The 27,932-nt window shown below is 43.3% G+C and overlaps 1 protein-coding gene across 6 annotated transcripts in view; it reads left to right on the forward strand.

The window, feature by feature from the left end:
- The window catches only part of disp1 (dispatched homolog 1 (Drosophila)), a 168,507-nt gene that overhangs the window by 75,461 nt on the left and 65,114 nt on the right, over positions 1-27,932 (forward strand). For 2 of the 6 annotated variants that reach the window (XM_060914088.1, XM_060914089.1), the window contains exon 5: positions 7,799-7,926. The exons of 2 other annotated variants lie outside the window; for them this stretch is intronic. In XM_060914088.1, the coding sequence (XP_060770071.1) occupies positions 7,799-7,926 (128 nt within the window). Of the gene's footprint in view, positions 1-7,798; positions 7,927-27,932 lie in introns of those variants that run through there. 2 more of the 6 variants (XM_060914092.1, XM_060914091.1) reach the window with 2 other exon arrangements.

Genomic DNA, 27,932 nt, shown 5'->3' on the forward strand with positions numbered 1-27,932 from the left:
TCTGACATCCTGGACCATTTCAATATGCTAAACCTGTCGATCCAAGGCCAAGCGTGTGACATTTTTCAAGCCAATGATAAAATCATGGCTTTCAAAAAGAAGCTCTCAGTCTGGACCAACAGAGTTAATAGAGGTGTGTTTGACATGTTTGGCTGTCTGTCGTCTCTGGCTGATGAAGGTGTGGATTTGGGGCAGGTGCCGGCAGTGATCGCGCAACACCTTACCAAAACACTACGTCATTTTGATTCATACTTCCCCTCAAAATCCCATCTTGCAGAAAAGCAATGGATAAAAGATCCGTTCACCAACCCAGAAATGAGCGCTCTGCCACCTGTGGTACAGGATAAACTTCTGGAGCTTTCGTGCGATGCTGGTCTGCAGTCGAGATTTGGTCGACTTTCTCTGTCTGAATTCTGGCCATCATGCTGCGATGAATATCCCTAGCTGAGTGAGATGGCAGTGAAAACACTTTCACTGCCTTTCCATTCAACATACCTCTGAGAGACCGCATTTTCACATTTGACAGCCACAAAGACAAAATATTGAAACAGGCTCAACTCAGAAAACACGCTCCGAGTGGCCTTGTCACCCCGTCTTCCTCGTTTCGACCTGTTAGTGGCAAGAAAGCAGGCACATCCTTCGCATTAGAATGTTGATTTTTCTTTTACCAAATCTCTGTGGGTGACTGGGCCTGTCATTTGAGGTTAAAAGTCAGCACGTAGCCTACGTTCAGTTCTCCCTTCTTGATACTGGGCCTGTGTAATCAGTCAGTATTAGGGCTACAGTGGGTCTTTAGGTTTCTCGGTTTGAGGTCCCATGTTTTCTGGTCGACCTTTTTATAAATGTGTGTATGTTATTGAGGCACTGTTTGGCAGTGCTTCAAGTTTGAAGGTGTAGTTAAAAAAAAAAAATCTAAAATACAAAAGTAAAAAAAAAAATTATTGGTTTAATGGTTCTTACGCAAATGGTAATAATAGGTTAATAATAATAATAATAATAATAATAGTCAAATTATTGGGCCTACATATCAGTATATTTATGTAATTTGGCAATAATCTTAAAGCCAAAGCACTTCTGTTAGTTTCCCTTGTTCAATAACAGTTTAGGCCTAAGCAATAATAATAATAGGCCTAATAATAAAAAATAATTAATAATAATAATAATATTATTATTATTATTATTATTATTATTATTAATAATAATTATTATTATTATGGGATATCTTTGGACAGTTACTGGTCATTTGGCAATTTTCTACAATTCTGCCAATGCACTCCTGTTAGGTCTTATTTAGCCAAAATATTGTTATGCTGGTATAAGCCTGCTACTTGTAACAAGTACTACTAACAAAAAAATAAATAATAATAATAATAATAATAATAATAAACTATGTATGTATGTATCTATCTATCTATCTATGGAGGCGCACACGATGTGTGTGTGTGTGTGTGGGGGGGGGGGGTTCAGGGGGATGCACAGAGGCGTAGGCCTATGCAGGGCCTTGTAGCACCAAGGCCTAACATTACTGGGCCCCAGAGCAAAGAAGTTTGAGAAACCCTGATCTAGTACACAAGTTGAGGCTTTTGATGCGGAGATTAATGAAAGTAATTCAATTTCTCTAAGGAGAGTAAAACATTCTAATTGCTGATCTGATAGTTATATTGTTAACTATAGGGTCACTTACATTGTCGGATATTCTCAATTTTATCATTAAAAAAATGTATGAAGTCGTTGCTACTACATATTGCAGGTGTGCATGTGTCTATAGTGGACTTTATTCCTGGTTAATTTTGCTACAGTATTAAATAGGAATCTAGGATTATTTTTATCTTCTGTTAGGGAGGAGAGATATGTTGATCTCGCAGCACTAAGAGATTTTCTATACTTCAGGCAGCTCTCCTTCCACGCTAATTTGAACGCTATCAATTTTGTTTGACGCCATTTATGTTCCAATTTTTGAGTGGTCTGTTTTAAAGTGCGAGTGTCTATACCAGGGTGCTAATTTTTTTTGTCTCTTACCATTTTCCTTTTGAGAGGAGCTACATTATCTAAAGTATGGCAGAACATTGACTCTAAGCATTCAGTTGCCTGATCAAGTTCTGCAGGGGCTGACAGTGACCCAATCAAAGCTGATAACTCTGGGAGATAATTTATAAAGCTCTGTGCAGTGGTTGATGTAAATGTACGTTTAATACAGTAGCGTGGTGAGGTGCATATATTGTTACTCAGACATATTTTGAATGAGATGAGATAATGATCTGAGAACTTCAGACTGTGGAAGTATGACTATATTTTCTACATTTAACTTGAATGTTAGTATTAGATCAATGGTGTGACCACCATTATGGGTTGGTCCTATGACATTGATTAATTATGGCCATGAAGCAATAATTCTCAACTCAAGTTACTCTCTACTAACTGGATCCTGCCATGTAGGTTTCTCCTTTTACAGCAGGAGGGTTTGGCTTTTTATTTCCTCAGAGGCCACTTGGTTGGCTTATTCATTTCCTTGTCACCCTCATAATAAGAAAAAATATCTAGATTTCTTTGTCTTGCCAGTGGCTTTAAATGAAGCCAGTAAAGACTGGCTTCATTTAAAGCCACTGGCAACACAAAGAAAAATAGATTTTTTTTCTTATTATATTAAAGAGAGAGGAAAAAGAAAGAGGCTAATGAAGGATTAACTTGAATGACGTGGCATTAGGCCAACTTTACACCACCTCATGGTTGATCATTTTTCAGTAATGCACCTCTGTCATTTTTATTCCTTATCTATAAGCTACAAGTTCTATTTTCTGACTAATCAGACTTGGTAGAGTATGTCAGATCAGATACCGATCGGCACTGGTGTTTTCCCTGCAACGGTACTTAACATTACAGGCATTTAGCCGACGCTCTTATCCAGAGCAACGTACAACATACCCAGAGCAGCCCGGGAAGCAGTTGGGGGTTAGGTGCCTTGCTCAAGGGCACTTCAACCATTCCTGCTAGTTCAGGTAATCGAACTGCCGACCTTTTCCCAAAGCTACTTCTCTGACCTTTAAGCCATGGCTTCCCTCATAACCAACGTGTGAAGAGTGCTAGAAAAATGTGTTTTAACATAGCAGAGCTTCTCAAGTTATTGTGTGCTGTATTAGTGTTTTCTCCATTGTGTGGTCTATTTTCTACATACTTCTAGTGATATGTTGCTTGCAGAAATCAGTAAAATAAGGTAAGTCATGGTTCATGTGCACTCTACTACTACTTCTGCCTTCCATTTACTTGAAAAAGCCACACTGATTAACAGAGCATCACATCACAATGTTTAAAAAAAAAAAAGCGGTACACCTACTATCACTCACAATTAGATGCAGTTTTACACATTTGATTGGACACAGAGTCTGAATGATCAGGTAGAAGTCAGGTCAGTTACTATGGGGGGGGGGAGAAATTCTGTAACATTCCTGCAACTTTTGCTGTTTTATTGACCTCTTGGCTGTTGGGACAAATCAGTAACTGGTTGTCTTCAAATGAAGACTAAGGGCCTCTGCATGCTCTTGTGACAAGGCTTTCGCAGATAGCTTTTCGCAGACAGTTGTAATTTATTGTTGAGCGGGGAGTAAAGGCGTGCGCAATGTTATTCACCGGCACAACGCAAGGGGGCGTGAAGTCGCTAGGAGTAGTTGGTGGGTGTGGTTAGTGGAGTGTTTATCCTCCGGTTACTTATAATGACTAGAACTTTTTTTTTTTTTTTTTATAATGACTAGAACTGGAGTTGTATAGATGTACGTACTTCCTCAATCAACCGCTCTTCATGCTGCTCCATCTTCGCTCGTGTTTTTAAAAATGCCAGTCGTGAAAACAAAACAAACCGGGAAAGTAGGGAAGCGGAAGTGCGTGTACAGCGGATGTAGAGTGGACCAATCGGAGCCCTCTTGTCTGCGGCGCTTCTGCGGTGGTCACAATTTTTGGGAGGTGCGCGCAGAGCGTCTGCGAAGGTGGGGGGGCTACGCAGACACTGTCTGTGACGCTATCTGCAAGGACTGGGTTGTCAGCATAAATTGGCCTTAAGGCTACAGTCACATTACAGCTCACGATGGGTTTGTGAATACTTAGTGATGGAAAAATTGGTAGCATCGCCACCTATTGTGTGATGTACGGCGAATGTTCTCCGAGTTTTGCAAGATGTTTCTCGGTGTGTCTCCACCTCGTGAGTGGCCAAAAACGTTGCAAAAATTTTCAATGCATGCATTGAAATTTGGTGGTGATGTTTTCATCGGGAAACTAAGCGGCAAATACTTCCAAAGCTTGAGGAAGCATTACCACCAAAACGCCTCAATTTCATCAGTAAGCCATCGCAAAGCATCGCGAGCTGTAGTGTGACTGTAGCCTAAAGAAATGTTTCACTTGGTTGCATTTACATGAGGTGTGACTGCATATTAGGGCCATTGTAGGTTTAAAAAAAAAAAAACAAGCTCAGGTGTGGGGTAATATTCTGAGAAAGAACTTCAGAATTTCTAAGATAAAAAGTGATAAATTTGCAAGAAAAAATCTCAAATTCCAAGATTAAGTCGTCACAAATTTGCGAGAAGGAAACTTAGAAATTCTGGAATTTAAAAAGTCACAAATTTATGAAGGGGGAAAAAAACTTGGAAAAATAGTGTTTTTGCCAAGGAGCCAGATTGCTTTACTTTGCAAAGTTAGAGCAACGTCATCAGCATCATTACATAAATTTCTGATTACTTAATCTTGGAAATTCTGAGGGTTTTTTTTATTTTTAGCAACTTTGTGACTATAGTCTCTGGTAGTATAGATGTTTTTTCCTGTGACAAGCCTGGAAATTCTGAGGGTTTTTTATTTTCTTAGAATAAACTTTCAACAGCCCTAATACGTGCTAAAAATCTCAATATCTGATGCAGGGTTGAAACTTGGCAGTCACGCAGTCACCAGTGGCGATTAAAAACTGACCAGGGCAACTAAAAGTTGAGGTTTGATCGCCCAAAGGGCAACTACGATTTGAGAAGTACGAAAAAATTAAAATAAAAATTAAATAAAATGTTCCTTCCTTGGAGTACTTTTCTTTTCTTTGCTTTCCTTTCCTCAACTCTAAGTTCATGAATTCTAGTAAAAGTTTTGTTCTAAAGTGCAAAATTCAAAGCCGTTCATGAGTTTTCAGATCATTCCATGATATCCACAACTTTCCTGCACTCTGACCTTTCCCATGATTCATTGCTGTGTCATAGTGGAAGCCAGTGTCTTTCTTCCGCTCCACTGTGTTGATGTTTGTAGCTAATGCTAACTGCTAGGTAGGTAAGATCAAAGATGACTAAAAGATGGTTACACAAGCCCGATTTTCTGAGTGCTCTAAGGATAATATGATCAAAGTGCCCCATCCGTCTACCCTCATGGAATGCATAGACGACATGAAGTTGTGGCCTGATGTCAGCTATGTTGACATTGTCAATTATTTTATTCTTAGTGAGGGCGTTGATGGCGAGGAGCTAAGGAACTACAAAAGCACAGAGGCATAAAATTATCAACACAGTAATAAAATTGGCAAAATTATGTGTAAAAGAGAGGGTGAGTTTGTTTGCTTAAAGGTTGAGGTTGAGCCTAGCCAGAGCAAAAAAGGGAAATCCTGCAGTCATGCAGCAGCTATCATCTGGAGGGTAGGCTATGTCAGAGTAGAGCGTTTTATATTATTGTATTGGTTTGCTAATAATGTAGTGTTTATATATTGTAAGTCGCTTTGGACAAAAGCGTCTGCCAAATACCATAACTATAATCATATTAACCATAAGCACCTAGTTCTAGTCTGATAGAACTCTACTAGCCTACTGTACCGCAATGTCTCTTGTATAGGCTCAAGAAACAGAAGCTAGGAGAGAGAAGCATAGGCTAACCATTTTAATGCAGATGCAAATGCTGTCAAACTTTGGAAACAATAAACATATCATACTTAAATAATCCCTTGTCTATGTATTTGTCCAAGCTTCTTCAACTTCTTAACTACCCTGATCATTCCAGATATTGGATGGTATTTGTAGGCTATTTGTTTACTTCACTGGTCGCTCTTGGATTCTCTTGGCTACCTAGGCTACATGCACTTAGTCACTTTGAATAAAAACATCAGCTAAATGACCAATGTCATGTAATGTTTGAATAATGTACAATATCTAAACAACAATTACATGGAATTAATGTCGTTAATTGATCCATTTCTGGGGGCGTAAGTTAAACACCATGGGGTGTTATTCAAGTAAAAATATTTTATTTATTTATTTATTTATTTATTTGTGTGTGACTAGAAGAAATTTCAGGACCACTTTATTTTGGCCTGGGCTACTAAGAATTCAGGGATACTGGTCTGATGCCCCTTTTCCACCAAAGCAGTTCCAGGGCTGGTTCGGGGCCAGTGCTTAGTTTGGAACCAGGTTTTCTGTTTCCACTGACAAAGAACTGGCTCTGGGGCCAGAAAAACTGGTTCCAGGCTAGCACCAACTCTTTGCTGGGCCAGAGGAAAGAACCGCTTACGTCAGTGGGGGGGGCGGAGTTGTTAAGACCGACAACAATAGCAAGACCGCAAAAGGTCGCCATTTTTAAGTGACGAGAAGCAGCAGCTGTACAAACGCGAAGTCATCCATTATTGTTGTTGTTGCTTCTTCTTCTTCTCCATGTTGTTGTTGCTTCGATGTTCGTGCCAAGGTTTATGCAAATGCAGCGACATAACTGATGTATACAGCGATGTAACTGACGTGTACAGCGACGTAATGACGTGGCTCCCCTTAGCACCCCGAGCTATGGAAAAGCAAACTGGTTCTCAGCTGGCTCGCAAGTTGAACGAGTTGTGAACCAGCACTGGCCCCGAACCAGCCCTGGAACTGATTTGGTGGAAAAGGGGTATGAGTGGCAACCAAGCACTGAAGTTAATTTTTTTAGCCCTGCTGATGCAATTTGCTGGTTGTAAAAAATAAAAATAATAAATAAATAATACATTTTATATATATTTTTGTGTGTGTATATACACACTGTGTGTGTGTGTGTGTGTGTGTTTAATTATTTATTTCATAAGCCTTATCCAGATGGGATATTTTCACTGAGGACGTCTGTCATTTGAATTTTTTTTAAACACATCTCTGGGATAAAACTTGTCTTTAACACAGGACAGTGAGCTTCCACTGAGTTCTTTTTCATATGAACTCAGGTGTTTGCATCACACATGCTCATATTATATGTATATGCATTTGGGTTTTGAATACATAGAACATTACTGGACTATTTATGATTGATTATTTACTTGCTAACATTGAACATTATATTGTTAAGGAGCTATCAGTAACAGAAGTGCTTGTTTATTTATTTCTCGAAAACTGAAAGTTACACAGTATGTGGCAAATATGAATTGTAGCTATGATTTATAATAGTCCCTTTAAATCACCTGCAAGATCACAATCTTCTGATTTCTTCATTTGGGAAGTGCATAATGTGACTAAAAATTACAAAGGGGTGTATCCGGATGGGGCTAAATGTGATGAGACCAGTGCAGAGTTGTACCTGGAAAGGATGGAATTACCCCAGGTTTTCGAAGTACAATATTCTAAGTGCATTTATGAAAAGATTAGCTTTGGTTTTTTTTGAACATGGATAAAAAAAAATGTATGTAACTATTTGTACATACAAAAGAAAGAAAATGAAAAAGTGACAAAAAAAATTAATAATAGCTTTGGCTAAAGAGTAAAGTTTTCAAACATGTGTAGCTAATACTGTCATTATTCTCTAAATATAATTTTGTAATATAGTATTTTGTTTATTTTCATAGGGCTTTGAACCGAGGGGCACTACTATAGGTCAGAGACTTGTCACATGGAACAACATGGTGAAAAATACAGGCTACAAAGCCACATTGGCCAACTACCCCTTTAAATATGCAGATGAACAGGCCAAAAGGTAACACTGTCTCTATAATTCTATCTATATATTTCAAGCTTTAGATTCTTTAACGATTGTCTAACACTTTTGTATTGTACTATCTGTACCACACGATTGATCATAGTAGCTTATGCTTTATAGACAAGGAAATGTTTGCATTTTAGGTTAAAATCAACATATTGCATCTCAGATAGTCAAAATGAAACGAAGGCACACAATTTTAATTTGTTCAATGACAGTGTTAGAATTCTTTGATTATTTGCTAACCTGGCAAAACAAAAGACACTTTTTACTTTTAGGAATTTCAGAAATAAAATTGAGTTTTTTTTTTTTTTAATGTGTTATGAAAACTGTTTAAATTATAAGTAGGATGATTTTATATTTACATTTTGAAAATGCCATTGGAGTTGTCAATATTTTTATGATCATATGCAAGGTCTTGTAATTAGTCAATTTCATTAGAACAGTGGTTTCCTTGTACAACCCCGATTCCAAAAAAGTTGGGACAAAATACAAATTGTAAATAAAAACAGAATGCAATAATTTACAAATCTCAAAAACTCATATTGTATTCACAATAGAACATAGACAACATATCAAATATCGAAAGTGAGACATTTTGAAATTTCATGCCAAATATTGGCTCATTTGAAATTTCATGACAGCAACACATCTCAAAAAAGTTGGGACAGGGGCAATAATGCCGCTTTTCCACTACCAACGCGGCTGAGTTGGGCTGAGCCGTGCCGTGCTGAGTTGGGCTGAGTCGAGCTGAGTTGAGCTGTTGGAGTTGCATTTCGACTACAACCGCGCTGAACCGTGCTGGCTGGAAGTGGGTGGACACATTGGGTGGAGTTGGCGAAAGTGGGTGGACGTCACGTGGTGGTGTTAGGCGGCGCAAACAGTGAGATCAGTGATCTTTTAAGTGGTAGTCTCACGACCCGGATAGTAAACAATAAACATGGAGTCGTTAGTGTTGCTGGTCTTGGTGCTGTGGCTTGTTGTGACCGACAACGCCAACAGATACTGGCAAGAGCATATAGATGAGGCGAGGCGCATAAGGCTTCATAATTCTCGTAATTCGTAATTCTTCTTCCGCGTTTACGGTGTTTACAGATCCCAGCGTGCTCGCGGGGCGTGTGTGGGCATGTGAGGACACTCCTCCTCACCAATCAGTGCACAGGGGAGTGTCTCCTCACGCCCCTAGCCCCACTCGGCTCGGTTGGGCTCGCTTCAGCCCCACTCCAAAACCGTGCGAGTTTTGGGTGCTAAGCAGGGCTGAAGCGAGCTGAGTCGTTCTGTTCTGAGGTAGTCGAAACGCGAGCCATGTCAGGCTGAAGTGAGCTGAAAAAGGGTAGTGGAAAAGGGCCATAAGAGGCTGGAAAAGTTAAAGGTACAAAAAAGGAACAGCTGGAGGACCAAATTGCAACGCATTAGGTCAATTGGCAATAGGTCATTAACATGACTGGGTATGGACCCTTTTCACATGACGTCATGACAAACGCGGCCGCCATTTTGGATGTGTACTACCAGTAGTTTACCACAGCCAACATTGAGGAACGGCAGCAAAGAAAGTGTTTATTTTCAGCAAGACTTCCATCATGCCACTATATTGTTGTGCACCTGGATGTAGTAACCATCAACAAACAAGGCAAGGTTTATCATTTTATTGGATCCCGACGGAGAAGATGGATAGCGGCCATAAACAGGAAAGATTGGCAGCCCTCGGCATACCAGCACTTGTGTAGTGACCACTTTGTTGGAGGTAAGACGAATAAAATTAGCCAGAAAAGGCATTACATTGCTGTTAACATTCTGTGGCGGCGAGTGTGTAACCAAATAGGCTAAAATAACCCATTGTAACCTCTTTGTTCTTCTGTAGTAGCTATTAGCTAACGACATTAGCTAGCGTTGTGTTCCTTTGCTGTTGGTAGACTGTAGGACAGATCAGAGGCAGTGTCCTACAAACAGCGCTTAATTTGAGGGGGAGCAAGCTGGAGCGCGCTCCGGAACCTCGGGCGTTGGCTCCGGCAGCTATTTACACTGGATCCGGTGATCCGACACCTCTTTTGACTATGTAACAAAAAACAAACAAATAATTAAATAAATAAATGCAAGTTTATTTAGTGTTAATGTCTGATTTTGATATCTGTCTTGTTGGTGATTTCTCTCATGAAACGACATCCACAAAATATCTGCAGATGAACTTAATTTGCAGTGTTATTACAAAACATGCCCAGAAGCACAGCGCTGCCCCCCCCCCCCTTTTTCCGCACCGGAGCCGCTCATCCTCTGCGCTCCGGGACCTCCCACTTTACAAATTAAGCACTGCCTACAAATAAGTGTTCAAAACAATAGGAGCATGTATTTGTCTCTTAAATCCAGGCCGTTCCCTGTAATCTGTAACAACGGTTGGAGAAAGTAATGGCAAATAGTGAGTGCACAAACCATAGAAGGTAAACTGTACACAGCGCCAGGGCAGTGTGATGGTATGTCTACTTTTAGATTGTGTTAGCTGATCAATGAACACACTCGTCACTCGACGAGTTTCACGTCTTTACGACGGATACTTAAATGTGTGTTAGGTATTATTGTTGCAGTCTAAGCAGTCATTGTAGCAGCTAGATGAGCGAGAACCGAAAGGGTCTGTGCCATAAACCGTTATTTCTGTACGGCGTTGCTAATGTGTCGTTACTGTTGTTATTTCTCCCTCTGCTCGCCCTGTAAATGCCCTACGTCGCTGGATAGCGAAGGTGTTTTCTGTATCTCGCTCCTTTTTCTTGTATGTTCTCCGTTTGTCGCCTTCCTCGCATTCAAACCAATTCGAGCCGAAGTCCGCTACATGTCCAAAATGGTGGTCGCGTTTACGAAGGTCACGTGACTGAAAAGGGTCTATAAAAAGAGCATCTTGGAGTGGCAGCGGCTCTCAGAAGTAAAGCTGGGAAGAGGATCACCAATCCCCCTAATTCTGCGCCGACAAATAGTGGAGCAATATCAGAAAGGAGTTCGACAGTGTAAAATTGCAAAGAGTTTGAACATATCATCTACAGTGCATAATATCATCAAAAGATTCAGAGAATCTGGAAGAATCTGTGCGTAAGGGTCAAGGCCGGAAAACCATACTGGGTGCCCGTGATCTTCGGGCCCTTAGACGGCACTGCATCACATACAGGCATGCTTCTGTATTGGAAATCACAAAATGGGCTCAGGAATATTTCCAGAGAACATTTTCTGTGAACACAATTCACCGTGCCAGCCGCCGTTGCCAGCTAAAACTCTGTAGTTCAAAGAAGAAGCCGTATCTAAACATGATCCAGAAGCGCAGACGTCTTCTCTGAGCCAAGGCTAATTTAAAATGGACTGTGGCAAAGTGGAAAACTGTTCTGTGGTCAGACGAATCAAAATTTGAAGTTCTTTATGGAAATCAGGGATGCCGTGTCATTCGGACTAAAGAGGAGAAGGATGACCCAAGTTGTTATCAGCGCTCAGTTCAGAAGCCTGCATCTCTGATGGTATGGGGTTGCATTAGTGCGTGTGGCATGGGCAGCTTACACATCTGGAAAGACACCAATGCTGAAAGGTATATCTAGGTTATAGAGCAACTAGGGATGTTAACCGATGTCCGTTTGACCGGTGGTTGACCGAATCAACATCAACCGGTTAATTTTTTTGGTTGTCGGTGAAAAAAAAAAAATCAATCGTTTTGAAGCTGCCGATTTTGGAGCGGAGAACCTGGAATTCTGTGTTGTAAACGCTTGGGCATGCCATGCGGTGTAAGGACGACAGCTGACAAATCAGAAACACCCATTCAGTCATGTCCCGCCCTCCCCCCCAGTTAAAGACAGCTGACCAATCAGAAACACCCATTCAGTCATGTCCTGCCCTCCCGCTGCCACTCGGCGAAAGAAAAAAGTGTAGACACAGGCTTTTTAGCTTACAAATTACTATTCTGTTTTTTTTTTTTTTAATTATTATTAGAAGGCACATCGAGTTTAGTCCTGCCTTGGCCAGTGCATTCTGAAAGTATGTTTCGGTTTGTAGCCAACAATGCATGTTATAGCAGATCATATCTCTCCACACAAACTAAAGGCGCAGATGCCGACTTTTTCACGGCTTTTTCATGGACTGTAATGGCATTTGCTTATGTAGTAATTTTAATACAGAATTTACTCTGATGAAATTATTCAGATGCTCCAACGCCCCCCCTAAAAAAAAATCGGATCTGCACGAGCCGTGAAAAAGGCGCGCCGTTTGCATCCCTGTTTAAACTCATAGGTTAACCGACTTTAACCGGCTAATAAGGCTCGGTGGTCGGTCAAGATTTTTTTTAGTTTTCGCCATCCCTAAGAGCAACATATGCTCCCATCCAGACGACGTCTCTTTCAGGGAAGACCTTGCATTTTCCAACATGACAATGCCAAATCACATACTGCATCAATTACAACATCATGGCTGCGTAGAAGAAGGGTCCAGGTACTGAACTGGCCAGCCTGCAGTCCAGATCTTTCACCCATAGAAAACATTAGTTGCATCATAAAACGGAAGATACGACAAAAAAGACCTAAAACAGTTGAGCAACTAGAATCCTACATTAGACAAGAATGGGTTAACATTCCTATCCCTAAACTTGAGCAACTTGTCTCCTCAGTCCCCAGACGTTTACAGACTGTTGTAAAGAGAAAAGGGGATGTCTCAGTGGTAAACATGGCCTTGTCCCAACTTTGAGATGTGTTGTTGTCATGAAATTTAAAAATCACCTAATTTTTCTTTTTAAATGATACATTTTCTCAGTTTAAACATTTGATATGTCATCTATGTTCTATTCTGAATAAAATATGGAACTTTGAAACTTCCACATCATTGCATTCCATTTTTATTTACAATTTCTACGTTGTCCCAACTTTTTTGGAATCGGGGTTGTAATATATGTACAAGTTTAAACCCTATATACAGTATTTTATATTACAACCTAGATTTGAAATGCATTTAATTTACTTGACTTAGCTTTTTGTTTAACATTTGAAGTAGCAGAAAATAAAACATAAACGTGTTGGTTACACAAGTATTCACCTACCTGCCTGAGTGCTTGGTAGAACCACCTTTGGCTCCAATTATAGCACCAAGTCTTTTGGGTTATGTGTCTCATCTTTGCATATCTGGATCTTGATATTCTTATCCAAGATATTCTTGATATTCTTTTTGGCAAAATTGCTCAAGTTTTGTCAAATTGAGTGGAGTTTTGGGCTTTGACTAGGCAGTTCTAACATTAACTTATTGGTTTGGAGCCCTTCCAGGGTAGCTTTGAAAGTGTGTTTAGGGCCATTGTCCAAGTGGAAAGTGAACCTCTACCCCAGTGTCATTCTCTTGCAAATTGGAACACATTTCCTTCTTAAATTACACTAATTTGTCTTCATTAGATTTGTCCACAACCCTGACCAGTTTCCCAGTCCCTACTGCAAAGTATCCTCACCACATGATTCCTCCACCACCATGTTTGGCTTTATTATTATTATTTTAAATAACGGCTTTCTTCTTGCTGCTCTTTCATAAAGCCCAACTAAAGACCGTTCGGACTTGAGCACTTGTCTGCGTCTCTGAATAATACCCTCCTTACCTGGTCACTGACTTTTAGTGGATAACCTCCTCTAGGCTGAGTTGATGCTGTACTATATTCTTTACATTTTTAAATAATTTAATTTAATGGTGCACTATGAAATTATTCAAATTTGGGATTTTTTTAAAATGAGACTGTCAGTGACAGCATAGCTCACTCTCACCCCATCTAGTTCAGAAGGAATGATCTGAAGTGGGCTAACTTGCACATTTCTACTCTCCATCCATCCATCCATCATCCATAACCGCTTATCCTGTGCAGGGTTGCAGGCAAGCTGGAGCTTATCCTAGCTGACTATGGGCAAGAGGGGCGGTACACCCTTGACAAGTCACCAGATCATCGCAGGGCTGACACATGGAGACAAACAACCATTCATGCTCAAATTCACACCTACGGTCAATTGAGAACTACCAATTAACCTAACCTGCATGTCGTTGGACTGTGGGGGAAACCAGTGCACCCAGAGGAAACCCACGCAGACACGGAGAGCATACAAACTCCACACAGTACTCTCAACCAGTCCAGCTCAAATATTTTTTTACATGTCTGACATCAGTCTTGTCCATGAATTTACACCAAAATATCCCTATTTATTCTATCCACATTCACTGGATATGAGCAGTCACATGCTCTGATTGGCTGCTCAACTAGTAAGATATCAGCTTGTATGCCATGATTAGAGAAAAAGAAAATGGTGGAACGTGTTGCTGAACCAACTGAGGACAAAATAAAAACTACTTGAAAACAAAACCCCAAAAATAAAAAAAAAATTTAAAAAGCAACAAAATATGGTATAAAAGTATTTGATGGTAAGAACGTATTTATTTTTTCTTCAATAATAATAATAATAATTATTATTATTATAGCATTTTTCACAAATTGCTACTGTCATTTCACTGGTTTGTTTACATTCTAAGCGGAAATTATTTTGTTGAACGTTTTGTATTAAGGTTTTATTTATTGAATTTGCAGAAGATACAAATCCAGTGAATGTGGCTAGAATAAAACAGTTATTCCACTCAGTCTCGTCATACAAGGCTTATAGTCAACTCGACACTACGTGCCTCGTTAGCTATCAGCTCATGGACGACTCGATTTCATGGAATAAACGTTAAATATCCAAATAGTATATCTAGTAGTAGTTGGCACAGTTAAGCAAATCTGGGCAAGGCAAGTTTATTTATATAGCACATTTCATACACAATGGCAGTTCAGTGTGCTTTACAGAAACAAAAACAGTAAACAATAGAGAAATAAAATTACATAAAATAATTTTATTTTTAATCTAAAACAATTAATTAAAAGAATTAAAAGAAAATAATAAGAATTAAACAATAGTAGAAATAAAATAATAAAATGCCAAAAAGAAAAAAGGAGAAAAAGAAAAAGAAACCAGCGGAATAAAATAGAATAAAATTAAAGTAAATTTAAAACATGCAGAGAAAGTAAAGATTATAAAAAATGTAAAAATATTAATTATTTAACAGAAAGCATCTGAAAACAGCTTGGTCTTTAACCTAGATTTGAAGCTGCCAACAGCAGGAGCATTTTTAATGTCCTCTGGCAGTTGGTTCCATAGCTGTACTGCATAGTAGCTAAAAGCTGCTTCACCACACTTTGTTTTAACAACTGGTTTTAATAGTAAATTTTTCTGTTGCGATCTGGTAGATCTGATTGGGTTAGGCCGCTGCAACATATCAGAGAGGTAATTGGGCCCTGTGCCATTTAGAGATTTATACACCAGCAGCAATACTTTAAAGTCAATTCTGTAACTTACTGGAAGCCAGTGAAGGGACCTTAGAATTGGGGTAATGTGCTCTGTTCTTTTTGTTCGTGTGAGAACCCTCGCCGCTGCATTTTTTAGAAGTTATATGCACCCTAGGTACCCCTACCTTCATGCCAGAAAGAATCAAATTTGATAGAGAATTGAGGGATAAGTGATTTGTGTGGAAACTGCTAATTAGGGCTCAATTACTCCATATCTTCATTATTAATGGCAATTAAGCAAATTTGGGTAGAAGCTGTATGCACCCCAGGCAGCACTTTCCTGCCAGAAAGAATAAAAATCAGTGAAGAATTGAGAGAGAAGTAGTGATTTTCGTGAAATGTGGACTACGACGGACAGCACATGATGGCATAAGCTCATCGACCTGTCGGCTGGATGAGCTAATAATCAAGCCATCTTTGATACTTTTTCAGAATTTTGTCCTGGACTAATTTTGATAGCTATTTTGTCTCCATGAAGCGGTTTCTTTAGATAACAAGTGAATCACAACTTTTATGCTTTATTTGTAATATTAGAAATTGGGCTGTTTTGTGTAATGACATAATACCAACAAATTCCTTTTCAGTTCCAGGTTATAACATTACAAACTTATTTTTATATATAAGAATATTTATGCAATTGCACTGTATTTTCAGACATAAAGTACTATTAAAGGGCTTTGAGTTTGTCCTCACCTAAGAAATCAACATTTTTTGTTACATCAGTGAACAACTGGTCAGTTCAGAGTCTTGTTCTTTGTGGACAGTGGCATTATGCAGTGATGCAAGCCTTTTTTTTTTTTTTTGCCCTGCGTCACTGTGCTGAAATGGAAGAAACTGCAGAATTTCCTCCTCCACCCCATTAAACTGAAGTGTTCCACTCTGTGGCACACATCAACTTTTTTCCCCCTGAAGTTTCCCTACATTTTATTGAGAAGTCAAGTTAAACAGTGTTTTGTTTTTTTTTTGTTTTTTGTTTTTTTGCCAGCTAGCTAACTCTAGAAGCCTGTAGGCCAACTTAAGCTTCCATAGCTTGGTTAAGTTAAACATGCCTAGAGTGTGGTTTACTTCAGAGTACTTGGGAATACTTTGTTTATTCCTTCCTTGGCTAGCACAGTTGGCTAACAAGATGAGTGGACTTATTTGGCCACCAGCACATGCAAGGCAAGCTTACTGCCAAAATATGTAGTTACTTCATCCTTTTTGCTGAGGTGATTGCCAGTAAAAAGGCTGTCTCAGTTACACCCATTTCAGATTAACATGTCGTATGCATTCATATAGAGAGGTCTTTAAGGGTCTCAAGTATGAGGGGAAAGTTACATGCTGGGCTCTGGGGGGAGCATGAGGAGATGCCACTATCCAGCTGCCACTTCAAAAAGACTAGCGCTTTATATGAGAGGATTCTCCTGCAGATCAGGGTCCATGCCCATTTCGCAGAGAAGTGTGTCCGTTGATTAAGGGAGCCACTGCTGTGATTGCAGTTAACAATCCCAACAACCTCAACAGGTGCAGAAATTGTATATTGTGGCATACTCATATCTTGTAATATATGCCACACTCCGTGGTGCAAGCTTGGCTACTATACTCACTGAATCCAGCTCTATACCAAAAAAATTGTGTGACCTTGGAGCTCAGTCTCACAGAAGCGCTCGCTTCTGTGAGACTGAGCTTCAGGATGTATGTGAAGAGGCTGTCAATGATCTGAATGGTCTGCTGTCTGGTGGAAGAACAGTCACTGTTATCAGAGGTGATAGGGCAGCCTGCGTGCTTCTTGAAAACACCCATGGAGCTAGAGATTGTCTGAAGGGTAAAACCTTGTATTGGCATTTGTATCTCTGTGACATAGCCGGCATTATCCACTGATCTGATGTAGTTGTTCAGTGTTTTCAGCTGTGATGTGTCCTGGGAATGGGCTGCATGGGATTCTTTCAAGGTGGGGGCACCACATGATTCCATGTTATGGCTCTGATGAGGAATAGGGACATTGACAGGGCCTGAGAGAGTTGGTTTGGTGCTTGGTAACCTATTTGTGCTGTGGCTGGTCTACCTTGATTTGTGCCCTGATGTCAGAAGCAAGGTTTTAATCAACCACCATGGTGGAGGGACCAATTTCACCTGATTGGTCAGTGAGGAGCTACTGGGAAATCACCAAAGAATTACCTATTTGTGTCATACAGTATGCACAACAATAGTGTTCCTTGTTTGAGTACCATGAAGTCAGCTCAGACCTTAGGCTGTCAGGAGGCTCCGCTGAAGGGTGTAAGCCATAGTGTGTGGCTTTAGCCCTACACTGCAAAAAAAAAAAAAGTAACGAGTGAAAACATCTTTGAATGTAGCCCATTTTATCTGTTATTTATTATCAGAAACCAAATGTATGATGATTAAACCCATTTCTATATATTTCAGGGTTTAAATTTTCTTATTCTATTAGCAGCTAATTTTGCTTCTTTCTCAAAATTAATGCTTAAAATCATCAAAATAATCTGCCAATAGTGCAGTAGACTAAGCTTGAAATTGGTAAAACTGTCTTGTCTATGGTTTAACAATCAGATAATTTGGTTTCTTATAATCTTACAAGAGAAAAATACTACATATTTGTAAGTTTAAAGTGATGGTGACACAAACAGGTTCAACGAATCAGTGTCATTTTATAGATTTCAACACACACTTTCAGTTTTTGATGTAATTGCAAGGTGTGGCAATGAAAACTCAACAAAAGAACATTTAAAGCTCATAGGCAATGGTTTTAATTTTATGCACATTTGAAACTTTATATGTTAAAAAAAAAAACCTCTGTAATTTTCTTCTGGTCCCAAGAAGTATTGTTAATAAGTAATAATTAAAATAAGTTAGCACGGATCATGGCAAATTTCTGTTCAGCTATTTTCGTGACCACTCGGCACGTGACATCATTTAAGCCAAACAAACCGCTTGAGTTGAGTCCACTTCCGTTTATTTACATTGCCATTCAGCTTGATTGCAGACGTGCATTCAGGAATTTCCAAAGAAAAACCATGCCTTATTGTTGTGCAGTGAACTGTAACAACGGGACCGGTTCAGGAAGAAGTTTTTACCTTTTTCCGAGAGAGGAGAAGAGGCGGAGCGAGTGGGTTGGCTTTTTCCGAAAGAGGAGAAGAGGCGGAGCGAGAGGGTCGGCTTTTTCCAAAAGAGGAGAAGAGGCGGAGCGAGAGGGTTGGCTTTTTCCGAAAAAGGAGAAGAGGCAGAGCGAATGGGTTGGCTTTCTCCAAAAGAGGAGACGAGGCAGAGAGCGTGGATTGTGTGCGTGAAGCCAGAGGGTTGTTTTTTTCCGGAAGAGGAGACAAGGCAGAGAGAGTGGATTGTGCACGTGAAACAAAATCAAGCAGTCAAAGAAGAAACGGTCCAGCAATGCTCAAACAAAAAGGAGAAGATTGGAGGTAAACGTTTTTACTTTTGCTTGCAATTAACAAGTCAAGAGTCCTGAGGGATCCTGTACAATCATTGTGGAAATGAGACAAAGGGATATTTCCTTGCTTAGAGTAGGCTATAAATAGTATAATGCCATGGATGGCAGGCTAATGTGGCCTACCGACGCACTGTCCAGTAATCATTACCTATGTCCACTAGAGAGGGCGGTTTAATTATCCTTCAAAAGAGCTCTTATTTAGTATTATGACAAAAGTAGGAATTTATCATAATTACCAGGATAAATCGTTTGGGCGCGAGTCTTGTTGAGGTCCAGGGTCACCGTGATCAGAGTCGGCCGAGTCGCTGTCCGATTCCGAGGCTGCACGGTCAAACCAGTGAGCCACATTCACCGATTGCTTCGCAACGGCCATAGGTTCATACATATATGGTTTCACCTCTCAATATTTAATTTGGAGAGTTCCTACTTCAAAATCGCTATCGCTTTCAGACGTTTTACACAACCTCTCACGACCACAGTCCGTACACGTGTGCTTGGTTTGCAAGTAAACACAGGGCTGCTCCCAGTCTGTTTGGCTTAAATGACGACGGTCCCCTGGTGATGAAAGTGCACATAAGTGAGATGCAAACAAACCTTCAGAAATTGGGCAAAACAGTATATTTTAACCATTTTATTCAATTTTAGGGTGCAAATTAGACACCAGGAAGATAGAATTCACTTTTTGGGTCACTCTTCTAGACAATAAAGTTGATATTCTACATTTTGCCTCCGACCATTGCCTATGACCTTTAAACCTCCCATCACGAAGCAATGCCTGGAATTTCCTTCTCTTCTGCTGAGAATGGCCCAAACTAGAAATTATGTAGATCGGTGAACCCCTGCCTGGAAGGCATGCCTACAGAACATGTTTTCATGACAGAACATCAGCTATGAGCTGTGTCTGAAATCACTCTCATTCACTACTCCCTACTCACTATCTAAGGAATTCTATGTCGAGGACGATTATAGTGAGCTCATTGGTAAAATGAAGAAAAAAAAACATTTTTGGGACACTACTCCGCCACGCTATTATTTACGTCATTACTATTGCACAATTAAAACGTACCAGATCAGTCAGTTGGTGGGTTTTCAAAATAATAAATATGTGCATATATTTTTGTGATAAATACATTATGCTAAACATATTTCCCACATTTAATAAATACAAAGTACTTTGTGTCTGCTGCATCTTTCAGTTCTTTGAAATCAAGGCTGAATATTTTATTTGCCACTGCCTTATATTAAATCAAATTTGAGGCTTTTGATTAATTCCTCGCTCTGCACTATAACTTTTATTCTTGTATTTTACCTGTCTTATTCTATGTATCTATCTTCCTCCCTCCATTCACCCAAACACAGTACAATATTACCATTTTTGTGCCACAACTTATAAAATTGTCTCATGCCCGTTGTCATAAGGATAAACAAACTACTGCTATACTCTATCTTAAATACTTAACGGTCCTTATGAAACAGCTTTTACAACTTTTCTTTCAGTGACCGCAATGCATGATGGTATATATTGCTTGGTTAGTGACCATCGGTTGTACGCTACTTTTCATGATGCATTGTGGGATACTATGAGTTCACTATATAGGGTATAATAATTCTCTCTATACATTTGGACAGCGCTACAAAATGGCAAACTCTCTGTATAGTCCACTATATAGTGAGTGATTCTGGACACGGCGTATGTCTTGTATGATGGGGATGAAGAGGAGTTAGTTGGGGAAGAGAAGGTCGGAGAAGAGGAGTAGAGGGAGAATGTAGGGCTCGAAATAGAGCCCTCCTGGTTTGAGCCATACCAGGACAGTCACACTGACAACCACAGTGAGGTGAGTGACTGCCACTCAAATCTCTGCAAGCTGACAAGTGGACATGGTAGAGGGATGATTGTAACAGACCACCTGTTTTTGTTTACATTAATAATTACCAATACCAACTGTTGTTAAAATCTTTTGCTGATGTAATTGGTATATGTAGAGGTCAGAGCAAGGGGCGGCACGGTGGTGTAGTGGTTAGCGCTGTCGCCTCACAGCAAGAAGGTCCTGGGTTCGAGCCCCGGGGCCGGCGAGGGCCTTTCTGTGCGGAGTTTGCATGTTCTCCCCGTGTCCGCGTGGGTTTCCTCCGGGTGCTCCGGTTTCCCCCACAGTCCAAAGACATGCAGGTTAGGTTAACTGGTGACTCTAAATTGACCGTAGGTGTGAATGTGAGTGTGAATGGTTGTCTGTGTCTATGTGTCAGCCCTGTGATGACCTGGCGACTTGTCCAGGGTGTACCCCGCCTTTCGCCCGTAGTCAGCTGGGATAGGCTCCAGCTTGCCTGCGACCCTGTAGAAGGATAAAGCGGCTAGAGATAATGAGATGAGATGAGAGGTCAGAGCAGGTGGGTGGAGCACAGAAGTACGGCAGGACAGAACTGAGTTCACAAAAACTCTTTATTGTGTTCCTTTTCAGGTTTAAACACACACTCCCAGACACACACACACACAAGTCGTCTGGTGCAGGAGAGAGCTCACTTCCTCTGCTCTCCCTCTCCTTATATAGGGCGTGGTTGCTGGGAAGACACAAACACAGGTTAATTGCTCTCAGGTGAAGTGATTGTCACTTACCTTCCCTGACTCCGCCCTCCTGTCACAGACCGGCGCTTGACCACGCCCCCACTGCCACATACCCCCACCGCCCGACTCAGGCCGGGCGCCTGTCCGGCCTGCAGCCGACTCCCCCCCCCCCCCCCCCCCTTGACGGGAGAGGAAGTCCGCCACGACCATCTGCGCCCCCGGCCTGTGGACCACCTTGAAGTTGAAGGGTTGGAGTGCCAGATACCAACGGGTGATCCGCGCGTTGGCATCCTTCATGCGGTGGAGCCACTGGAGGGGCGCGTGGTCCGAACAGAGGGTGAAAGAGCGCCCCAGCAGGTAGTAACGGAGGGCGAGGACCGCCCACTTGATCGCCAGACACTCCTTCTCAATCGTGCTGTAGCGCCCCTCACGCACTGACAGCTTCCAACTGATGTACAGGACTGGGCGGTCCTCCCCCTCCACCTGCTGGGACAAAACGGCCCCCAGCCCTCTGTCCGACGCATCCGTCTGTAACGTAAAAGGGAGAGAGATGTCAGGGGAGTGTAAAAGTGGCCCCCCACACAGTGCCGCCTTTACCTCAGAGAAAGCCCGCTGACACTGCTCCGTCCACTGGACCGGATCTGGCGCCCCCTTTTTAGTGAGGTCAGTCAGCGGGCTGGTGACATCCGAATAATTAGGTATAAACCTATAGGTATAGTAGCCAGCCAGCCCCAGGAACTGTCTCACCCCCTTTTTGGTCTTGGGCCTCGGGCAGGCCGCAATCGCTGCTGTCTTATTAATTTGGGGACGCACCTGCCCGTTGCCCAAGTGGAAGCCCAGATACCGTACTTCCACCCGCCCAATCGCACACTTCTTTGGGTTGGCAGTGAGTCCCGCCCGCCTCAGCGACCTAAGGACGGCCCTCAGGTGTTGCAGGTGCCGCTGCCAGTCATTACTATAAATGATAATATCATCTAAGTACGCGGCCGCATAGGTGGCGTGGGGCCGGAGGACCCTGTCCATCAGCCGCTGAAACGTAGCGGGCGCCCCAAACAGCCCAAACGGAAGTGTGACGAACTGGTGTAAGCCGAACGGTGTGGAAAAGGCCGTTTTCTCCCGGGATAATGGAGTCAAGGGGATCTGCCAATATCCCTTCGTCAAATCCAGTGTCGAGTAAAAGCGAGCCGTGTCTAGTCGATCGAGCAGCTCATCAATACGAGGCATTGGGTACGCGTCGAATTTAGACACCGCGTTGACTTTTCTATAGTCCACACAGAACCGGACCGAGCCGTCGGCCTTGGGAACCAAGACCACCGGGCTGCTCCAGTCACTGTGGGACTCCTCGACGATGCCCATTTCGAGCATGGCCTGAAGTTCTTCCCGAACCACCTTTTTTTTGTGTTCAGGTAGCCTGTAAGGGCGGCTACGCACTACCACCCCCGGGGGCGTCTCTATGTGGTGTTCTATGAGGTTAGTGCGACCGGGCAGGGGCGAGAACACATCCGAAAACTCGGCCTGCAACTGGGCGACCTCCGTGAGTTGGGTCGGGGAGAGGTGGTCTCCACAGGGGACCGGAGAGGTACGTGATGTCAATGTCCCTTTTTGAACCTCCGGCCCCAGCTCCGCCTTCTCCGGAACTGCCGACACCAACGCCACGGGGACCTCCTCGTTCCAGAGTTTTAGCAGATTGAGGTGGTAGATCTGTAGCGCCCCACCCCTGTCTGTTCGCCTCACCTCATAGTCGACGTCCCCGACTCGCCGTGTGACCTCAAAGGGCCCTTGCCACTTGGCGATCAATTTGGAGCTCGACGTGGGCAACAGTACGAGTACTTTATCTCCCGGTGTGAACTCTCTAAGGCGCGTACCCTTGTTGTACAGGCGGGCTTGCTGTTCCTGGGCCTGCCGCAAATTCTCCTGAGTTAGGTGGGTGAGCGTGTGGAGTTTTGCGCGCAGGTCCATAACGTACTGAATTTCGTTCTTACTTTGTGAAGGTCCCTCCTCCCAATTTTCCCGCAGCACGTCCAGGATGCCGCGCGGCTTACGCCCATATAATAATTCGAACGGGGAGAACCCCGTGGAGGCTTGGGGAACCTCTCGCACTGAGAACAGCAAGGGTTCGAGCCACTTATCCCAATTACGTGCGTCCTCACTTACGAATTTCTTAATAATATTTTTGAGGGTGCGGTTGAACCGTTCCACTAAACCGTCCGTTTGTGGGTGATATACGCTGGTGCGGATCGGCTTAATCCCCAATAACCCATACAGTTCGCGCAGTGTTCGTGACATAAACGTAGTGCCTTGGTCAGTCAGAATCTCTTTCGGGATTCCAACTCGGGAGATGACGCGGAAGAGCGCCTCTGCAATACTGCGTGCTGAGATATTGCGCAGAGGCACTGCTTCCGGGTATCGCGTTGCATAGTCCACCAGAACTAATATAAAGCGATACCCTCGTGATGACCGATCTAATGGCCTGACGAGATCCATCCCAATTCTCTCAAACGGGGTCTCGATTAACGGTAGAGGGCGCAAAGGCGCTTTTGGAATGGCCGCTGGATTTACTAACTGGCATTCGCGGCATGCCGTACACCACCTACGGACATCGCCGCGAATCCCTGGCCAATAGAATCGGGCCATTATTCGGGCTAGTGTTTTATCCTGCCCCAAGTGTCCAGCCATGGGATTAAAGTGAGCCGCCTGGAATACCAATTCCCGGCGGCGCTTTGGAATCAAAAGCTGCGTGACTCGCTCTTTAGTTTGAGTGTCCTGCGTCACTCGGTATAACCTATCCTTCAAAATCGCGAAGTAGGGGAAGGACGCGGTGGCGTTCGGCTGGAGCGTTTGACCATCGATTACTCTCACTTGGTCAAACGCATGTCGCAGAGTCTCGTCTCGCGACTGCTCTAATGGGAAATCCGCGAGGGATTCCCCAATAGAGAGAGGAGGAGCCGGCGGCTCCTCACTCTGACGCGGAGATGACGTAGACGGCTCTGTGACAGCTGCTCCCGCCAAAGCGACACCGGGACCTCCCCCTGTCAAATGGCAGGACCCACTCTCTACTAGGCGCGTCATTAAACCCCGAAATCCCGGCCAATCCGTCCCCAAAATTAAAGAGTGGATAAGGCGGGGATTAACCGCCGCCTTCACTATAAATTTTTCCCCTCTGAAAATAATGTGGACCGACACCAAAGGGTAGCGGTGAACATCCCCGTGCACACACAAAACCTTCACCCCTTGTGCTCCCCCCAATGCCTCATTTTGAACCAGGCTTTGGCGAATTGAGGTCTGATTACAACCAGAATCCACCAACGCCTGATATGTAGCCCCTTGGATACTCACCAGTATGCGATACGCTCCGGCCCGATCGAGGGCGGCCTCTGGCGCGTCGGGGATCCGAACCACCGCGCCCTCTTCCATTGCTGTGCACTGCTGTTGAAGGTGATCCGGCTCCCCGCAGCGCCAGCAAACCGGCCCGGGCTTTCCCTCTGCACCGGTGATCTGGGGCTCACTCACCTGAAGTGGGGGAGAGACAGACACAGAAGGGAGAAACGGGAGGGCACCGCGGGTGCGGCGGGCCGGCTGGGGAGGAGCCGGCCCCCGCCTCCGCGGTGGGGGAATGGGGCGAGGACGGGACACAGGAGGAGGGGGAGAGAGAGAGAGAGAAGAGGAGAGAAGAGATGATGTCATCTGCTGTCCTGCCGCCGGGACAGCCGCCAAATGGTCCTCTGCCAGCTCGACTGCTTGATCCAACGACGCCGGGCGGTGGCACCGGACCCACTCCGCCGTTCCTGCTGGCAAGCGAGCGACGAACTGTTCCAGCGCCACCTGGTCGAGGATTCCTTCGGCGTCGCGGTTGTTGGCCCCCAGCCACCGCCAGCAGGCGTCCCGGAGCTGCTGGCCAAACACGAATGGCCGGCCGACTTCCTCCAAGCGTAGCGCGCAGAAGCGCTGGCGCTGCTGTTCTGGAGTGCGCCCCACGCGCTGGAGGACGGCCCGGCGGAGGTCCGCGTAGGCCAGCCGGCGGTCGGCGGGGAGCTGTAGCGCGGCCAGCTGTGCTTCTCCCGTGAGCAGGGGGAGGAGGCGCTCCGCGCGCTGCTCCATCGGCCACCCCGAGGCTTCGGCGACTTGCTCAAAGAGCGTGATGAATGCCTCGGGGTCATCCTGCGGGCCCATCTTGGTGACAGTGAGGGGAGACGGGCCCGCGGCAGGAGCGCTGGTGGACCCCGCCGACGCGAGGAGATGCCGGAACGCCTGTCGATCTTCTTGTTGGGCCAACACCAGGGCCTCAAACCGCTCTTCTTGCTCCTTTCGGAGGGTGAGTAGCGCCTGGTGCTGGCTTTGCTGGGCCGTGGCAAGGGCGTGGACCAGGTCAGCAAACGGGGAGGACTCCATGGGGCTGAGAGGCTGCTGTGCTCCAGTTCCCAGGTTTCAGCACCACTGTAGAGGTCAGAGCAGGTGGGTGGAGCACAGAAGTACGGCAGGACAGAACTGAGTTCACAAAAACTCTTTATTGTGTTCCTTTTCAGGTTTAAACACACACTCCCAGACACACACACACACACAAGTCGTCTGGTGCAGGAGAGAGCTCACTTCCTCTGCTCTCCCTCTCCTTATATAGGGCGTGGTTGCTGGGAAGACACACAAACACAGGTTAATTGCTCTCAGGTGAAGTGATTGTCACTTACCTTCCCTGACTCCGCCCTCCTGTCACAGACCGGCGCTTGACCACGCCCCCACTGCCACAGTATAATACAGCCCCGATTCCAAAAAAGTTGGGACAAAGTACAAATTGTAAATAAAAACGGAATGCAATGATGTGGAAGTTTCAGAATTCCATATTTTATTCAGAATAGAACATAGATGACATTTCAAATCTTTAAACTGAGAAAATGTATAATTTAAAGAGAAAAATTAGGTGATTTTAAATATCATGACAACAGCACATCTCAAAGTTGGGACAAGGTCATGTTTACCACTGTGAGACATCCCCTTTTCGCTTTACAACAGTCTGTAAATGTCTGGGGACTGAGGAGACAAGTTGCTCAAGTTTAGGGATAGGAATGTTAACCCATTCTTGTCTAATGTAGGATTCTAGTTGCTCAACTGTCTTAGGTCTTTATTGTCGTATCTTCCGTTTTATGATGCGCCAAATGTTTTCTATGGGTAAAAGATCTGGACTGCAGGCTAGCCAGTTCAGTACTCGGACCCTTCTTCTACGCAGCCATGATGCTGTAATTAATGCAGTATGTGGTTTGGCATCGTCATGTTGGAAAATGCAAGGTCTTCCCTGAAAGAGACGTCGTCTGGATGGGAGGATATGTTGCTCTAGAACCTGGATATACCTTTCAGCATTGATGATGTCTTTCCAGATGTGTAAGCTGCCCATGCCACACGCACTAATGCAACCCCATACCATCAGAGATGCAGGCTTCTGAACTGAGCGCTGATAACAACTTGGGTCCTTCTCCTCTTTAATCCGAATGACACGGCGTCCCTGATTTCCATAAAGAACTTCAAATTTTGATTCATCTGACCACAGAACAGTTTTCCACTTTGTCACAGTCCATTTTAAATGAGCCTTGGCTCAGAGAAGACGTCTGCGCTTCTGGATTATGTTTAGATACGGCTTCTTCTTTGAACTATAGAGTTTTAGCTGGCAACGGCGGATGGCACGGTGAATTGTGTTCACAGATAATGTTCTCTGGAAATATTCATGAGCCCATTTTGTGATTTCCAATACAGAAGCATGCCTGTATGTGATGCAGTGCCGTCTAAGGGCTCAAAGATCACGAGCACCCAGTATGGTTTTCCGGCCTTGACCCTTACGCACAGAGATTCTTCCAGAATCCTTTTGATGATATTATGCACTGTAGATGATATGTTCAAACTCTTTGCAATTTTACACTGTCGAACTCCTTTCTGCTATTGCTCCACTATTTGTCGGCGCAGAATTAGGGGGATTGGTGATCCTCTTCCCATCTTTACTTCTGAGAGCCGCTGCCACTCCAAGATGCTCTTTTTATACCCAGTCATGTTAATGACCTATTGCCAATTGACCTAATGAGTTGCAATTTGGTCCTCCAGCTGTTCCTTTTTTGTACCTTTAACTTTTCCAGCCTCTTATTGCCCCTGTCCCAACTTTGAGATGTGTTGCTGTCATGAAATTTCAAATGAGCCAATATATTTGGCATGAAATTTCAAAATGTCTCACTTTCGACATTTGATATGTTGTCTATGTTCTACTGTGAATACAATATGAGTTTTTGAGATTTGTAAATTATTGCATTCCGTTTTATTTACAATTTGTACTTTGTCCCAACTTTTTTGGAATCGGGGTTGTAGAAATTCCTGTCAATAAGTTGTAATTCAGGCCAAGTAATTGTTTTTGTTCCAATTGCCTACTGACTACCAACCTCCCAAAAGCACAGTGTGGCACAGAGATAAGTCACTTATTGTAGACAATTGTAGTGGACAGTAGCCGCTAGACTTCAGCCAGTGTACCAGAACAGTGCTAGTGTAGATCTACTCTACTTATTTTATTACCTGAAGGCTAAAATAAAATATTTTCCCAGCTAACTGAGAGTACCTACCCACTGTTCAAATCTGTGTTTGGCATTGTTTTCAAGCATTTTCAGCACTCTGGA

This window comes from Neoarius graeffei, chromosome 2, assembly GCF_027579695.1.
Source record: "Neoarius graeffei isolate fNeoGra1 chromosome 2, fNeoGra1.pri, whole genome shotgun sequence".
Classification (NCBI taxonomy): Eukaryota; Metazoa; Chordata; class Actinopteri; order Siluriformes; family Ariidae; genus Neoarius; species Neoarius graeffei.